Below are 16,787 nucleotides of genomic sequence, written 5' to 3' on the forward strand. Positions count from 1 at the left end.
GATGAACCTGGCCTAGAAAGACAGGATCGGAGACCAACGCACCAGGCTTTAAGAAATAGATCCAGGCAACCAGAGCTCGCATTCATAACAGTTGGCCCTCCACGAGGAAGGTTTTGTCAGTAGATTTTATTACACTCTCCAGAGCTACCCTGTCTCGTGATTCAAAGTTTCAAACCCCTTCTCCCGGTGTCAGCATTCTTTGCTTGCCACTGCCTGCCCTACCTTGTCTCGGCATCGTATCATAGTCACCTTCCTTCTTCTGGCTCTCCAACGCCATACCCCACCTGAACAAAAACACAAAAACACAAAAAACTCAAATACCTAACATATAACACGCCTATCTTCTTCTCTTTACCTCTCTCAAAGCAGTTTTCAAGGGGAAAGAAAAGAAAAGATGCACGCCAAGACTGACTCAGATGGAACCAGTCTCGACACATCATGGCTTCCGAGGTCACCAAGAAGGCCAGTCTACTACGTTCAAAGTCCATCAAACCATGATGTGGAGAAAATGTCTTATGGGTCAAGCCCAACCGTCTCACCACCACACCTTTACTACCATTGTTCACCAATCCACCACTCTCGTGAGTCATCGACGTCAAGATTTTCTAATTCACTCAAGATGCCAAGAAGTTTATCTGCTTGGAAACATATAAGGATTGATGACGGAGATGGAGACGATCATGATGGTGATGACGATGATGAAAAAGATGATGGGGGTGGCGCAAGTAAAGTGAGATTGTATTTCATTGGGTTATTGTTCTTTGTTCTGCTGTTTACCGTGTTTTGTTTGATCCTGTGGGGTGCTAGCAAGGGTTACAAGCCTGAAGTTTCAGTCAAGGTACCTTTTTTTTTTTTATCTTGAAAAATTTACCGAGTTGAATCGGTGTGTGGCAACCGGGTCGATTAAGTGGCTCGTTTTTTGGAGGTCTTATGGGAAGTTGAATAGTTGGTGATGATGCCTAGGGCATAGGGGGACTATAAATTTGGGCTAGGATTAGACCGCTGCTCTTAGGTTTGCGTAATCCCTTTTTTTTTTTTTTGCCTTTAATCATGTTAATTTATTTCATTTTTAGTTAACCAGCAGTAAAAATCAAATAATTAAAGCATAGGTATAAAATAATTTAAAGTGATTAAAAAGGTGCTTTTCTGTGTGTTCTTTTTAAGCAGAGCATGGTGTTCGAGAATTTTTATATTCAAGCAGGGAATGATCAAACAGGAGTGCCAACAGACATGCTGTCGTTAAATTCCACGGTCAAGATTCATTACAGAAATCCCGCCACCTTCTTCGCCGTCCATGTCACCTCTACCCCTCTTGAAATTCACTATTTCCAGCTCAAACTTGCCTCTGGGCAGGTAAATTCTTCTAGTCTATACGTCTCTAAAGTCTTCTTAATCCTTGGTTTTAACATGTAATAACGGCTATGATACGGGTAACATGGTCATTGTGAATAACATTGATGGGGCGGGTTCAACATTTTGTTAGGTCGTCAGACTTTTGCCGTTTAAGGGTCCCGAGGATACCTTGGGAAATGGGACATGGAAGCATTGAGGGAATGCTATTGGTTACAAATTTGGAGTGCCTGTAAAAGACTGCAAAAACCGCCACGAACTTTAATCCAGTTTCATTTGTTGGGAAGTGTAGTGGAACCCATTAGCTAGCTTGAATTGGATAAGAAGCATTTGGTTTCTTTAATCTTTAATTTTGGTTGTTGTTTTGTCAATTTTATCTGCCTCGAGCTGCGGTCCTTGGAAAGAAAAATCTCTAACATGGTGGATCTTAAAAGTCTGTACTGTTGTTGGACTTGCATGGGACTCCAGAGGGCCTGTGTCCCAGTTGTCTTTGCATGTGAGGGGACCGTATCATCGAGGTTCAATTACATGTTAATGTAACTGAGCTCTCATTGAATGCAATGTTCATAGAATAAGTAATCTAAGTTATTAATTTATGTTGTTAGTATTTACTCTTTTAATTTGTGGATTTTGTTGGATTAAGATCATTTTTTTTTACTTTTTACTTATTATTTGGGTCTAATTAAATGGTTTTGTGGGTCGATAAAATAGATGAAGAAGTTCTCTCAGCCAAGGAAGAGCCGGAGGACAGTGGTGACAGTGGTGCACAGTTCCCAAGTTCCCCTCTATGGAGGGATGCCCCCTCTTGCTGATGCTAGAGAGCATGCAAACAAAGTTGCAGTTCCTCTTAACCTAACATTTTCCTTGAGGTCTAGGGCCTACATTCTGGGAAGATTGGTGAAGTCAAAGTTTTATAATCGTGTTAGATGCACTGTTACTCTAACTGGTAAAAAACTGGGCAAGCCCCACAATTTGACAAAAGCATGTGTTTATCTCTGAATGATGCACAGCTTCAAGGGGTTCGTAAGATGTATTTTTATTTCTCAGTTGACACCAACGGTTATGTTTTGGCCTCGTTCTTTTGCCCACCATGTTACATTTCATCAAGGTTGTCAGATGGATGTTTGGTGTAGAAGAATGGAGCGATTTATGCTGCTTCTTATTTGGAATGTAAATTGCACTGCTTGTTGTTACAAGGTTTTGAAAAGAAAATTGGTGTTGGTCCTTTCTGTGCTTTAGATAGTTTTGCAGTATTCTTTGACCAAACAATGGTTGTTGGTTGGGGCCTGCTGTTGTCTTCTACCTTTTGCTTGGGTCCAACAAGCAGGACTGGGGATGGCGGTTTGGTTTAATTTGTGATTTTGCCTCCTCCATGGTGTCCAAGTTCTAGCAGCATGTCCTTGAAAGGTTGACATCTTTGCGACTTGCTATGAACATGAAATTTTCTTCAGGAAAGTAAGCTTTCGAGCGCGGTTCAAATAAAATTGGACACTGTAAAATTAAGATTCTATGGATTCGATGTTAAACAAGTCCATAAATTGATCTTGTAGGTGAATTAATATGCTCTATAAAATCTGCAGCATATTCTCCCGTAAGTATCAGTTACCATGGGGGTTAGAACTTCGAATTTAAAGAAGTTGGCATGTAAGCCTTCGTTAGTCAAATTCCATGCTGCTGCAACCACCAACACAGCACTAAGAACAATGCCTAATCATCACCGTTAAACATGACTTCATGACCTTTTTGATGGGTTTTCTTAATAGAAATCCACACGGATAAACCAGTATAAGGGGTCAGGTAATCCCTCCAATTAAAGGAACTAGGCTAGTCCGAAAAGGAACAGCCACCTCTACGAAGAAAGGCCACTCCTCCGAAAGAGAGCAGAAAACCCGTGCGAATCCACCATGTTAGGTTGTCGAAAACCAGGATGGCATTGATTTGGAACGAACCAAGCCAGTTAACTCTATTAGCAAGTACATTAGGCCCTTCACAAAACTTGATGTGTTGTGTCCATGACGTTGAGAAAACACTGTCAACTTCCGTCCATTTGAAGGTGTCTGCCAGAAGAAGCAGCCAATAATTATGCTGGCGAGGGCAGAATTACATTTATAAATGGAACCAAAAAACCTGCGAAAAGCTTCTGTTGCTTGCTTGACCCACCGGTCACAACCATGATTTTTGAAAGATAACCAAGCTCCTCGTGTTCAGAGGAAATTCAAAATACGAAAATTAAAATAAACGCCAATCACTCCATTGAAAAGTAGATAATTTTATTTACAATTAAGCATTAACGTGGATAATGGATAACGATTTCTCGAGTTCCTGTGCGTTCACGAATATACAACTGTACAAGTTACGCAAAACATGCAATCTCTTACCTGTCTCCCACCCTCCTTAAAATGCCAACATTATCTTCCCTGTAGTCACCCAAGTTTGCTCTGTTTCTTCTTTTTCTTGGTTTTCGTTTTTCAAGATTGCGTTGTTGCCTTGCTGGGCGGGGCAAATGTGACCCCTCCATCTTGACAATAAGGAAAAGGAGGCCCCAGACTGACAAAGACATGCAGCCACGAGGGATTGATTGAGGTTAATTTATTTGATTTCATATTCCGGATTCAAGGGGATTTAGTTTACTTGTTAAAGGTGTTTTTTCTTTACTTAATTTCCTGAGTTTAAATATTAAAAAATCATTAGTTTTTCTTAGATATATTTTAATATCACATATAAAAAAAATCTTAATTGATAAGCTAATGAAAAATACACTTATAACCAAATTCAAAATAAAAAAAGTTCGGATTTAAGTTGATTTCTTATTTTCTTAAGAGATAGCATAATTAGGAGTGATTAATATAGTTAAAAAAAAATTATTAATTGAGAGTGTTGTTATAGTTGTTTTTCAAAATATTTTTTATTCGGAAATGTATCAAAATAATTTTTATTATTTTAAAAAATTAATTTTTGATATCAACATATTAAAATGATTTAAAAATACTAAAAAAATATTAATTTAAAGTAAATAAAAAATAAAAATTTTTAAATTTTTTTTTTTTAAAAAACATGATCTATATAAAAAAGCTGAGGTTGTGTTTATTGTTGAGTATACTTCTTAACAACACACAAATATAAACAATAAAAACATATTCTTCATGTTTTTGCTGTGTTTTTTCTTTTATTAGATTCCTTATAAAAAACTGTCATGACCGTTTTAAGAAATACATTCTAAGTAAAGGTAAAATTAATCTAGTTTGATGAAAAAACTGGTCTGAAAATACCTAAATGTTAAAAAAAAAAACATATATATATATAAGACGATATCTTTTTTACAAGCGCGTGTTACTCTTTGTCAATCAACACAAAAGTTGAAGGAAAGTAGCCGTCATTCACGTTAACAGAGAAAGAAGATAAATGATGTGCTTGTGATGATGACTTTTGTTGGTTACAGTACAAGACATTACCCTCTCCTAAGTCCTACCCTTTGCTTTATTTTGTGCCAGTAACTGTTTGAAAGCGCGTATCTTCTTATTCAATATGTTTTAAAAGTGTTTGCTATTTAAATAATATTAAATAATTATTTTTTTATATTTTTAATGTGATGTTGTAAAAAATAAAAGTGTATATATATATATATAATTATTTTAATATATTTTTCAAATAAAAATATACATTAAAAAAATACACTGCTTTACAATAAAAAACACAAAATATCATGATTTTTATTATTATTATTTTTAAAAAAACATATAGTTTTGCAAAGCCTTTAACTTTACTTTTTAGAAATTATTAGTTTAAATTTTATAAATTTTAAGATTATTAAAATCTTATATTATCATTAATTTTATAACCATTAAAATTCGTTAAACATGCACACAAACATAATTTTGTCTTTCAACTTCTTCTTAATGTGGAATAATACTACTCTTTCTATAATTTTTTTTTTGTTTGAAAAATCTCATGAACGAATGAATTTGATGTTTATTGATTTTTGAAAAGCGATCCTCGGAATAAACTCTTTTTAAATAAAAAAGTTGAAAGTGTTAATAATTTTTGAAAAATCATTATTATTCGGGTAAATACCGTGGCATTCATGTATTTGAGTCCCACTACTTTCTGGATAAGCAAAATGTCCCATTCACACGAAAACGGTTTAATAACTACCTTTTCATCAAACTACTTTCTGGATATGCAAAATGTCCCATTCACACATAAACAATCAGACAAGAGTAGAGAGATGACCGATAAGATACACGGAGGCGAAGCCCAATGATATAGTGATGGGCGAAGAAGCTTGCACCCAAGCTAAAAGGGCCAACTTCCTACGAGCTCAGAGTGAGTTATGGCTAGCCGAAGCCCAACGTGTTAACCCCTTTTGTCTTATGTGAATATATATTAAATCCATTTCAAGTATGATTTAATATTAATACTCGTTTAGTCCCCTTGATGCATATATTTGCTCGTTTTCTCCTCGTCTTGCTGAAATAATTTAGCTGAGTCCAATAATAGGAGAGGAAATTTATTAACTTGCCAAGTTCCAACAATAGTTATCATATCTAATTTGAGGCTAATCTGGAAAAAAAAGCTTGGATTATTTATATTGTCGAGTTAATCATTTTATTTTATTTTTTATAAAAATTTAGTGATAACAATTTAATATCAAGAGGGCTGGTCACGAGCCCAATTTAGTACAAGGCTCGATTCAATACAGAAAATAATTAGTGGGCCAAATTGATAGGCTTAAGGAAGTAAAACAAAGGCCCGCAGGAAGATAAATGAATCATTCAATCATGTATTACAAAACAGATATGTTACAAGGAATTAAGTAGAGATATATATATTTTTTCTATTTATTTGCTTTTCTGCAAATAAATCTCACAATCACATATTTAATAGCAAAAAAAATAATTATAAATCAAGCTTCCTCCCTTTTCACATTACATATTCATTCAATCACTTGGGCTTGAACCACTCAAATTTACTGTCATTCTCTTTTATAACATATACTCCGGCAGCCATAAACGACACGCTCAGAATCAAACCAGTGATTCCCAGGCTCCAATTAAGGTACCACATCTTGCCATACTTCTTTGGTTTCTTCATCCTAAGCCACATGAAGCAAGGGTAAGCCAACGTGACCGGCAATGATATTCCTCCGACCAGACCACCCACACTCCCGATAGACGGGATTGCGACGGCCAAAAAGAAGACCCCGTATCCGAAAAATGCCCTCAGGATTATTCGGAGCCACCATTGGCATGGCTTCTTCATCCTCTTCGTGAAAATCGACTCCAACTCATCAAACATTGGCATGGCATAGATCTGGAATGAGCTGAGAGCATTTATTATGATAAGTAAACTAACAAGTCCCATGATGAAATCCGAGGTGTCTGTCCTTCGGTACGCGTAGAAGGCTGATTGCAAGCCACCATTTTTTGGTATCTGAAAATCAAGAAAACATGTGCTTGCTTTAGAAGACAACAACGAAACTCAACAGGAAATTAGTTTGGAGAGATGGAAATGGTGAAAATTAATTATAGCAGTACCCTTTGGCCGTAAGCCCAAAAGCCTCCAATTGCAAGGGGGAATAAACATGCTGCAATAACTGCATAAGCAGCCTTGGCACCCTTCCACATCGGGACACGGGAGGGATGCTTCTCACTTGAGGGCATAGTAGCCTGAGGAAAAAAAAAAAAAAACACATCAAAACGCACCCAAATCACTTTAGAAATATTGGATTATTCTTTTAATTCTAATAAAACGAAGAGCATGATATAATAATTTGTACATTGTCTGTCACATTTCATAGTTACAGAGTTGATTTGATGGCTCGGGTAAGTTGATCCAGGTAAAAAACCCTGGCTTAGCAGGCCTGCTCTTGTAACTAGTATCTAAACAATTGAAAATCAAATAATATCATATTTAATTTAATTTAACACGGTCAAATGTCAATGGTCAACTAATTGCTGCGAGGTATTTTCTATGTTCTTTGCGTAGACTTGGAAATTGCACGAAAAAAAACTGATAAGAAAATAGACTGAGTTTGCACCTGTGTTTGGTGCAAATTTGATTTTTTTTTTTTTTGTTAAAATTAAGTTCGGTTTGTATTTTTTGGATCGTTTTGATGTGCTGATGTCAAAAATAATTTTTAAAAAATAAAAAAATATCATTGAGATGTATTTCGGTATGAAAAGTTATTTGAAAAACAACTGCTATCACACTGTCAAACACACTCTGAAGCAAGAGTACTGTTTCACATGTAACGTGTGAAGGCTAATTTGCTAAATTTCCAAGTCACTCTAACAGAAAATCTCCTTTTGTCAGACGATAAAACAACAACGAAAAAAAGTTTCAAGTTAAGAGACAAATCAATAAAAATCGGCCAAAGAAAATGATTTTTTTCTCTTCTAAAATACGCTCTCACAGCACACGTGAAGATACAGTAATATCTTGTGAACCTGAAAAATCTTAGACAATATCACCTACATATCCATGAATTATCAGCCATTGGATCAAATGGTTGACATATCCAAGTCTTTGCTTATGCTTGAACTGCTTCCTATCTATGCCAGTTGTAAGAGAAATATTTTTAAAACATTTTTTCTTGCTCTGATAGCTAATATGTAACATCAAAGTGGGAAAAAAGGGGGGGAAATCTTGAGAAGTAGCTGGAATTTATGGTACCTGGATCTCAAGTACGAGATTGTGACCTCTAAATGCAAAAGCAATGATCCCGAGTGAATTAAGAACTTCAAAGAGCCTGTCAACCTCCTTTGGTCCACGAACTGGCTTGTAAGTTATGCCAGGCAACCTATCCTTGTTAACAGAAACCATCCACATGATTGTGCAATACACGACAGCAGTGATGGATCCAATGAGTGATACACCAGCAATTGAGTTCAAGTTTGGCAGCTGAGACAGAAGAACTGCAGCGCTAGCAAACACCAAGTACCATTCTACTGGTGTTAATGTTTTGACTGTGCATGATTGACCGCATACAGTCTGGAAAAATAATTTTGATGTTGATCCTCCGATTATGTTCAGAGCCACACATGTACCTATTGATAGGTACAAGATTGGAAACAGGCCTAGCCACTTTGCTTTCTTCTCACCTGAATTGTTGGAAGAAGCCATAGTTTAGATCACATAGTTACCAAATAAGCATAATTTCTACTTGTGAAGAAAAACCAGGGCTAATTTTCTTTCACGCAGTGTGACATGGATCTTTAAGGAAGAGTAATGCTAATTTCATTGAATATTCTTTCAGAAATCATTTCTCCAAAGATTTCAGCTGTATACGAAGTTGAAATTGTTCTTGAGTTCATCAAAATACTACAGGTTGGGAGTTCAAAAAAAACATCGAACACGTACCGAAATTTGCAATCATAATTTGAAGATATCTGCTGTAACGAATGCCAGTCTCGGTGTTTTCATGTAGTTGTACAAGTAAATAAAAAGTGTAAAGCTGCCATGCGAATGCAACTGTCAAGGCTATGATGCCCCATGCCCTGTAAAACAAAAAACAAAGTAAAGATCTGCTAGACTACGAACTGGTCCAATAAGTATAACTTGCCACACCAAAGATCAATCATGCATGTTGTTTTTACTTACCAACCAAGGACAGTGAAGGAAACAGGGAGCACGAGTGCTTGAAAACCAATGCCAGAGCAAAGGCAATGAAACGCTGCATACCATGCGTTTCCATTTCGGGACTCAGTAATTGGAAGCCAAGCATCTTGAGGGTCAAGTTTTGTGAGTTGGAGAGCCCTTCTAAGAGGACTACCTAAAGGGGTCATAAAGCGAGGAGTTCTAAGTCTTGGCGTTGCATTTCTTGGGGTTGAGTTCCTTGGGGTTTTGCTTGGAACAATATGATCAGGTGTGAGCAAAGGTGATCTAGACAACGACGGCGAATGAAATTGCGACGGAGGAGCCGATATCGGTGGCGTTGGTGACACTGAGGCTGGCCTTGGTGTTAGAGGAGTTGAGTTTGCACCAGGCCTTGGTGTCACGGGAGTAGAGTTTGCATCAACAGCTTCACCCATTTTTTTCTTTTCCTACGGTGTTCTCTTGGTCCTCCCTTAATTTGCCCACAAATTAATTAGTGAAGTAAACTATATATATAGAGACCATGATTTCCTATTTGATGCACTAAAACTTTCCATACCCCCATATGGTCTTAAAATGCGTGTAAATAAGAAACAATACTTTTGGATAATTTGTAAAATCTCTCGTCTAAAGAAAGGGCTACAATAATATTCCAAAAGGGTTCGAAGACCTGAAAAAAAATTAAAGATCTGTAGCAGCCAGCCATACAGAGCAAGACCAGCTATTCTTGTAAGACTAGTGCCCTTCTACTGCCGGTCCTGCTACGTTGGCTGCAAAGATTTTTGTCAGCACATTACAGGATGCATACCCCATGCATTAACTAAAAAATGTCCTTATCTTTATCTGGCTTTGACTTGTAATTTGGAATCAGTCCTAGCTACTAGCTAAAAGCTCAAGCAAGCCTTTCTTGAAACCATTATCAAGTATATAGTTAAAAATAAATTAAGTTGCTTAATTGGAGTTGCCTTTGATGCCAATGCATAACCTAGCTACCATTTACATATGACGCTGACGGTGAGTTTGATTGATTAATCTCACACTAAAAAAGTGAGTTTACAAGGGTGATTAGGGGGAAAGCACGTGTAGACAGCACATACCACATGGTGCATGTCTTAATTTAATTAATTGTTTTCGCATAGCACAAGCTAATTAATTATATAAGATTAAAATCAAAGATTCTTGATGCCCAGAAAAGTTACAAATCCCTTCCCAATTGCCATTAGGTGTGAAGGCTGATTAAAAAAATTAATCATCATAACATCAAATTATTGGTCAAGTGGGCAAATGTGTGCCATGCTTTACACATTATTTTCCTTTGACGCCAGTCGAATTGGTAAAGGAATTATCAATGTTTGTTTGTCCCTTGCATCCTCCTAATTACAGGTTACTTTACTAAAGCATGATGGCCCTAGCTAAAGATAAAATTGTTGATTTATATGTATATTTTATATTTTATAGAAATCTGATTATTAAAGTAAAGAGGATCAACAACAATATTAAAAACTATTTAAAGTGTTCCTACAAGGAAAATATGTGAAACAAGAGAAAAATCGGGGAGAAAAGTATTAATCGTTGAATTTCAAGCAAGTCTGCTGCTGAAAATAGATATGAAGCAACCTGGATTGTTCCCATGGCACTTATAACAGCATGGTCAACAACATGTAGCTCTTGCCTGACTTCTTTGGGAGCAGTAAAATCCCTTTCATACTGTACGTGAATTAGTTATAAAGGGAAAATGAGCAGAGATTCTTGGGAACATTTTCCACTTCTAATCTTCTTGTAAATCATTCACATAACGTAGCTGCAAAATATTTTTTCAAATCTGAGGTAATATATATATATATTAGATGATCAGAACTTAGAATTCAGATTCTATCTGATGTCAACAATTTTAATAATTAAATATGCTAAGTCCACCGAAAGGTTTGAGTTTTCTTTCCCTTACGTATATCATCTCAATATTTACATAGAGAAACATTGCAATGTCTAAACTGGGAAAAATAATTGTTTTCTTTTGACAGTTGATGGGAAGATGTGAGTCAGTTTGAGATTGTGCATGAAAAGGAGGGCTAATCTGAATTATTATTTTATCTTGTTTCTTGGGATGAAAATTGCAATCACGTAATCAAGAAATTTACTAAAATCATATAGAATGATCAACACATTCCAGTTTGTTAGAATCTTTAATTTAATAATCAGTTCATGGTCAAATATAATAAGGTGTATGATTCGGCGGGGAAAAAAATAATATGTATAGATGTTCTTATGATCCATGATAGAATTTTACACGAAAAAAATTCTATGTTGCCGGCTGGCGGCCAGCTTGGACCGCATATACTAATTTGAATAATTAAGATTAATTGTTTTACAAGTGGCTGTAGCTAGTTGTTATTTAGAGAATGATGAAGACCTGTATTTTATTGTACGAGCACTGCATTTTAGAAAGAGACTTGGCAACGTAGGAATTTATGGCATCAGCTAACGATACCGACAACTTCAAATTGAACTGCAACTTGCACCAGGATTTGACCCTAATTCTCCAGCCTCAGAATGAAAGTAAGCATATGATTATATAAAACACTACAAGTTACCCAGGAAAATAAAATTTAGTAATCATGAGATTATGATTAGATATCACGCAAAAGATGCAATAATATATGTACTTTGCAAGGAAATGCTATAGGCTGGTTTGCAGCTGCACGTTGCTTCTAATGATTAGCTTCTTGCGGTTGGTTATGCCACAAGAACATGAATTTCTCACGAATTTTCTCAATTTTTTGGTGTAAATGATCTGAATCTCTTATTGGTGCTGCATATAGTTCAGAGATACCATCGATCTAGCTCGAAGACCAAAAAGAAAAAAGTCTAGAAACTCGAAAGGCAATTTCTGGCATTAATTAGTCTCTGGCCTCAGAATACTCAAGTATATATATACAAGAAAATGGAATATTAATGGAGTACTAATTATGCTCTTAACATCATTAATTTTGGCACTAGCTAAATAAACTGAGCTTTCGGTATATATATTTTTGTGCTGCCACACAATGGAACTTGAATGCAATAGAAATATTGATATCTCAAGGGTTCCCTTTGAATGGATCTCTAAATTAAGAAGCTTTATTTGGTTAGAATCTAACTAGCTTCAAGTGATTCCATACTATTCCTTGATGCTTTCATTTTATTCGAGAAAAAATAATTAATTAATAATCAAGCAAAAAGAAAGTTTGGTTGGCGTTTTTGAAAGTCTATTCACTATTATAAAATTTGTGTGGTACTCTCGATCAGAAACTATATACTAAAGACTGCTGGCTAGTTTGCCCTTGACTGGGACAAGAAGACAATGAACATGATCTGCTACTAATTACTGACATAAGCATAGCCTTTTCGATTTCTCTGTCGACTCTCCCTTGGATCGAAGAACATACATATTCCATGAAGACTGCATCACATGGTAATGTGATCGGCCCGTCGCCTGGCAGGCCAAATTCTTCCTCAGACATTACCAAGAGTTGTCTAACAATGTTGTTGTTAAGGTATGAAATAGGAAACATGAAACGTCTTTGATCAGCTGTGTAGACAACAAAATGGCCCTTATCCGCCACTGTTGACATGTTGCTACCGCTAGCACTTGCATTACTATGGTTTCTTTGTAACGAAATTCTTTTCGTCTTTAGGGCAGCTAGACTTTGCCACTTCCTTGCCATCTTGATAAGTTTCACGGGGGTGATCATTTTGCTTTGAGCTAGTGAGATCTAGAGGAGAAGAGGAGGAGATTCAGTAATTCTTGGTGATTATTGAAATGGGATTTTTGAGTTGAGAAGGAACTGGCAATGCACTCGTTATATAGACCCACCCCACAGAGACATCGCTTTACTTGAATGTTTTCTGATGCAGGGAACTGGTGGGCCATAACCATGTGCAGCACGGAAGAGAAGGGAGATTGAGTGGCGTGGAGATGCTTGATTCAAATGGATAATTAACAAACCAAGCTTTGTGCCCTGTAGATTGAAGGCATGAGGGGTCTCAAGAGGGTGGATCATAAAGGCATGAATCCATGAGAGCCACAAGAAACAAGAAGAAGAGACCAAATTGCTAGAACATATCTCTTATGCCTTAAAACCTATATATCCACGTTAAGGATATCCTTAAGAATGAAGAAGTCTGGCAACTTGGGTGAGTATTTTGGCAGATTTTGGTGCGTGGAAACAGTTAAAGCATGATGGTCCCAACATGTTGAAGGTGAGCTGCCAAACAAGTAAAATATGTGGTTCGAAATTGTGCTTTAAGGTTGTGTGAAATTGTGAATCTAACATCCTATGTCACAGCCCTTATGTTTCCATCAATTAGGAGATTAATGGAAGTAAACATGACAACTGATTGGTACAAGTTTGGTGAATATGCTATGTTGGTTTCAACAGAACTAATTAAAGATTTTCTCAAATAAATTGTGCCTTCACAACAACACATGGTTTGGTGTCCCATCTGATCTATTATTATAGGTTAATTTACCCATCCATTAGAATAAAACTTATCTTTAAATTGTTGAGACGTGTGAGGTTTATATATCTGGTTATCATTTTGAATTAAAGATACTGATTAGTTTTATATTTTAAAAATATTTTTAAAAAATTTTGAATTTTTTCTTTTTCAAATTAATTTTTTTTGTATTTTCATATTGTTTTGATATAATAATGTTAACATTGATTTTTTAAAAATAAATAAATAAAAATAATAAATATTATTTTAATGTATTTCCAAACAAAATACCCCTTAAATCTCTAAAAACATTGTTAAAAAAAATATTTAAAAAACAACTTAATTCTGATAATAAAAATTAATCTAAATTTATCTTATCCCTTACATGAAATACATAATGACAGTGAATTAGCATATCATTCAAGTATCATATCAACAACTTCAAATCTAACAAGAAGTCCAATGAATTAAATAAGTTTTCTATAAAAACAAATATAAACCTTTCATTAAATCTTTGGATGAGGTTGAGATCTAGCTAATATATTTTACAGACCTGGTTCTACAGTAGATGTAGTATCCGACCTAAGTAGCTCGTTGATTTCATACTTAAATTAATCTACAAGTTATTGTTAAGATTTTTCTTAATTTTTCTTATTATCTTTTATTTATTTTTTAACTAGGTTTCATATTTTTATTTGATTTAAGTTTTATTAATTACGGAAGTTTAATCTACTACTTAAACAAGTTTTTTGTGTGTTATTTTAGAACAATTAAGATTTTTTTTAAAAATTCAATCAAATAAGAGAATTTCTCTATAATTTAATTATGATTTTTAGAAGCACGAGAAACCCTAACTTTCTATCTCTCTCGCTTTATTCCAAGTTAATATAGGGGGAAAAAACATTCGGGAACCTGGAAATCCCTGAAAAAATTGCCGGGTTTTGGTTTTCAGGTCGGGTTCATTTATTGTATTTGCTATGGTGATCTAAATACATGAACGTGAAGAGACATCCATTGATGGGCTTACGTATTGTAATCCTTGGGGCTTTTGCCTTCACTATTTCTATTTAATCATTCTGATTTGTCGTTTGAATAATTTCAAGATTCATTCAGAAAATGAAAAAACATGTCGTTTGAATGATTCAGGTAGCCCCTACTCTTCAAAATGGCAGGCCCATTTTGAGCATTTTCTTGCCCAGTGACAGAGAAGGTTTTAGCACTTCCTTCAGCATTCGCATGGAAAATATTGGATTTGGATGGAAAATCTTGAAAAAAATTGAAACTAGGCAACCAAGCATGGAGAAACTTGATGGGAATTCTGATGAAGTAGTATATTAATATTAACTACAACTATGTCTTTGGTCATGTACAAAAATTCAGCAAACCAGTAATTGCTGGCTACTTTGTTCTTGAAGTAGCGAATGAAAAGACAATGAGCATCTACCACTACTAGTTATGTCTTTATGCAATGCTTTCTCCATATCTTTATCAACATTTCGTTGCATCAAGGAGGCTGCATATTTCATGAACATTGCATCACATAGCAACGTTATAGGACCATTTCTTGGCAAGCCAAACTCTTCCTCGGACACTGCCAGGAGTTCTCTAAAGATGTTGCTGTTAAGATACGAGATGGGGAACTCGAAGCGCCTTTGATCGACGGTGTAGACGAAAAAATGGCCTTTATTTGCCACTGGTAACCTGTCATTGTTGTTTGTGTTTTCATCTTCACCGCTTCTTGGTATTGAAATTCTTTTCCTCTCCGGGGCAGCTAGTTTTTTCCACTTTTTTGCGAACTTAACGAGTCTCATGAGATTGATCATTGTGAAGGTATCTTGAGACTGGTGAAGTTGGAGAAGGACGAGGTTATCAATTCAGTTATTGAAACACTGAAATTGAAATCTTGAGTTGAGGAGAAAGCGATGATGTTGGCTAGTTATATATCCTCTAGGGAAGGCAGACACTTTACTTGCAAGTGGCCCAGCTTGTGTGAAGGATCATGCTTAGAAGTTAGAACATGCTTGGTTTAGGTAAGCAATCAATGCAATATGTGTCAAGCAGTTCAATGGCATAACGGGTATGCAAGCTGGTTGATCATAAATGCTCTAGTGCTCGAGAACCACAGAGAACAAATTGATCAAATTGCTGAAATGAATCTTCTTACAGTGATTTGGCAATTTGGTGAGAACATTGATTTGGAAGATTTAGGCAAATGCTTTGCAAGACATAAGCATGCTGGTCCCCCGCTTTGGACGAACTACCAAACAGGAAATTTGTGGTTGAAACTAGCCTACCTTAATAGGCTGTCACACTAGGAAGTCCATTTATCAGGTTCCATTTTCAGGAGGTTGTGTAGTGTTTTCAATCTCCCATTCAATTTCACTTGCCTCTGTCTCCAACAATTGAAAAAAAGCAGAGATCTAAAGTTGAATTGCATTGAACTTGGAATGCATACTGTAGGGTCCTGCATGTGCAGCTAATTGAATTTACACATTTAATCATTCACTTGCTCCATTTTGGCCCATTTTGTCTTCATTTCTTCTTCTTGCATGATGAATAAAGGCTTGGCCATGTTTATTCACAAAAAAAGGACTCGTAAGCTTAACTTTTTTTCTTACCCTATCATGTTTTGATGTTTCTTGATTAATTCCTTGTAGTGAAAATAATCCATCAAACAAAAACAGAACAAACAAAATCCTTTACCTGAATTACTGCATAGCACCATTCTGTTAACAGCAGAATATACTGTCATCAGTAGCAATACCACACCACTGCGGAATTCTATTTCAAAGTTTTCCTGACACAAAACGGGCTGAATTCGGAATTCTATCTCAGTATTTTTTGACACAAACCGGGCTGAATCTCTATTCCACAACAATTCTTTACAATCCACTTTTTTAGCCCAGAATTATGTGCAGGTTAGAAGCTTGGATTTATTGTTACTTTTTCCATGTGACCATGAAGACTTTGTTATGATCGATATGTTAAAATGTCAGTCTACAGGGGAAAAAGAAAAAAAGAAGGAAAATGTAAAGAACAGAATTATGAGTGCCCAGATTGAGATTTTCAGTCAACAGTAATTTCTTGGATAAAAAATATTAGAGAATAATATAAATCATTTTTTAAGTCTCATCTAACATCTAAAGCTTTGGGATGGGACGTAATGGTCTCGAGTTCATCACTCACTCATATAGTATTGAAGGAAGTGCTGAAATGGCATGGAAAATGATTCTTAGTTGTTTGATTTTTGCACTTGTCATGAATAAAGAAAGATAGAAGGAACGGCCAAGTGCCAGAAATAGCATTTTATTTTATTCCAAGTGAATATTTTTCAAGTGATTAAGTGAAATAACAGTTCAACTTTGTAG

General features: G+C 35.7%; 3 protein-coding genes across 3 annotated transcripts; 1 reads left to right on the forward strand and 2 right to left on the reverse strand.

The window, feature by feature from the left end:
* Positions 1–2,575, forward strand: LOC118058873 (uncharacterized). The gene is made up of 3 exons (XM_035071652.2): positions 1–838; positions 1,168–1,353; positions 2,062–2,575. The coding sequence occupies exons 1-3, from the start codon at positions 395–397 to the stop codon at positions 2,347–2,349; spliced, it is 918 nt and encodes a 305-aa protein (XP_034927543.1). The 5' UTR covers positions 1–394; the 3' UTR covers positions 2,350–2,575.
* Positions 2,576–6,108: 3,533 nt separating this feature from the next.
* Positions 6,109–9,506, reverse strand: LOC118058874 (lysine histidine transporter-like 8). Its single transcript, XM_035071653.2, has 5 exons — positions 8,950–9,506; positions 8,710–8,846; positions 8,023–8,450; positions 6,885–7,016; positions 6,109–6,780 (listed from the first exon to the last, which is right to left on the reverse strand). Exons 1-5 carry the CDS (start codon positions 9,378–9,380, stop codon positions 6,292–6,294), a joined length of 1,617 nt encoding a protein of 538 aa, XP_034927544.1. The 5' UTR covers positions 9,381–9,506; the 3' UTR covers positions 6,109–6,291.
* A 2,207-nt stretch (positions 9,507–11,713) lies between these two features.
* LOC118058875 (auxin-responsive protein SAUR68) lies at positions 11,714–13,019 on the reverse strand. Its single transcript, XM_035071654.2, has one exon. It carries the CDS (start codon positions 12,672–12,674, stop codon positions 12,225–12,227), a length of 450 nt encoding a protein of 149 aa, XP_034927545.1. The 5' UTR covers positions 12,675–13,019; the 3' UTR covers positions 11,714–12,224.
* Between the last annotated feature and the right edge of the window lie 3,768 nt (positions 13,020–16,787).

Source organism: Populus alba, chromosome 9 (genome assembly GCF_005239225.2).
Source record: "Populus alba chromosome 9, ASM523922v2, whole genome shotgun sequence".
Classification (NCBI taxonomy): Eukaryota; Viridiplantae; Streptophyta; class Magnoliopsida; order Malpighiales; family Salicaceae; genus Populus; species Populus alba.

Excerpts from the sequence above, each read along its gene's own strand:
- LOC118058875 (XM_035071654.2), bottom strand. The coding sequence starts at position 12,674 with ATGATCACCCCCGTGAAACTTATCAAGATGGCAAGGAAGTGGCAAAGT.
- LOC118058874 (XM_035071653.2), bottom strand. The coding sequence starts at position 9,380 with ATGGGTGAAGCTGTTGATGCAAACTCTACTCCCGTGACACCAAGGCCT. Across the intron at positions 7,017-8,022 it reads ATCTCGTACTTGAGATCCAG|GCTACTATGCCCTCAAGTGA; the intron begins GTACCATAAATT and ends TTTTTTCCTCAG. Across the intron at positions 6,781-6,884 it reads TTTGGGCTTACGGCCAAAGG|ATACCAAAAAATGGTGGCTT; the intron begins GTACTGCTATAA and ends CTTGATTTTCAG.
- LOC118058873 (XM_035071652.2), top strand. The coding sequence starts at position 395 with ATGCACGCCAAGACTGACTCAGATGGAACCAGTCTCGACACATCATGG. Across the intron at positions 839-1,167 it reads AGCCTGAAGTTTCAGTCAAG|AGCATGGTGTTCGAGAATTT; the intron begins GTACCTTTTTTT and ends CTTTTTAAGCAG. Across the intron at positions 1,354-2,061 it reads TCAAACTTGCCTCTGGGCAG|ATGAAGAAGTTCTCTCAGCC; the intron begins GTAAATTCTTCT and ends TCGATAAAATAG.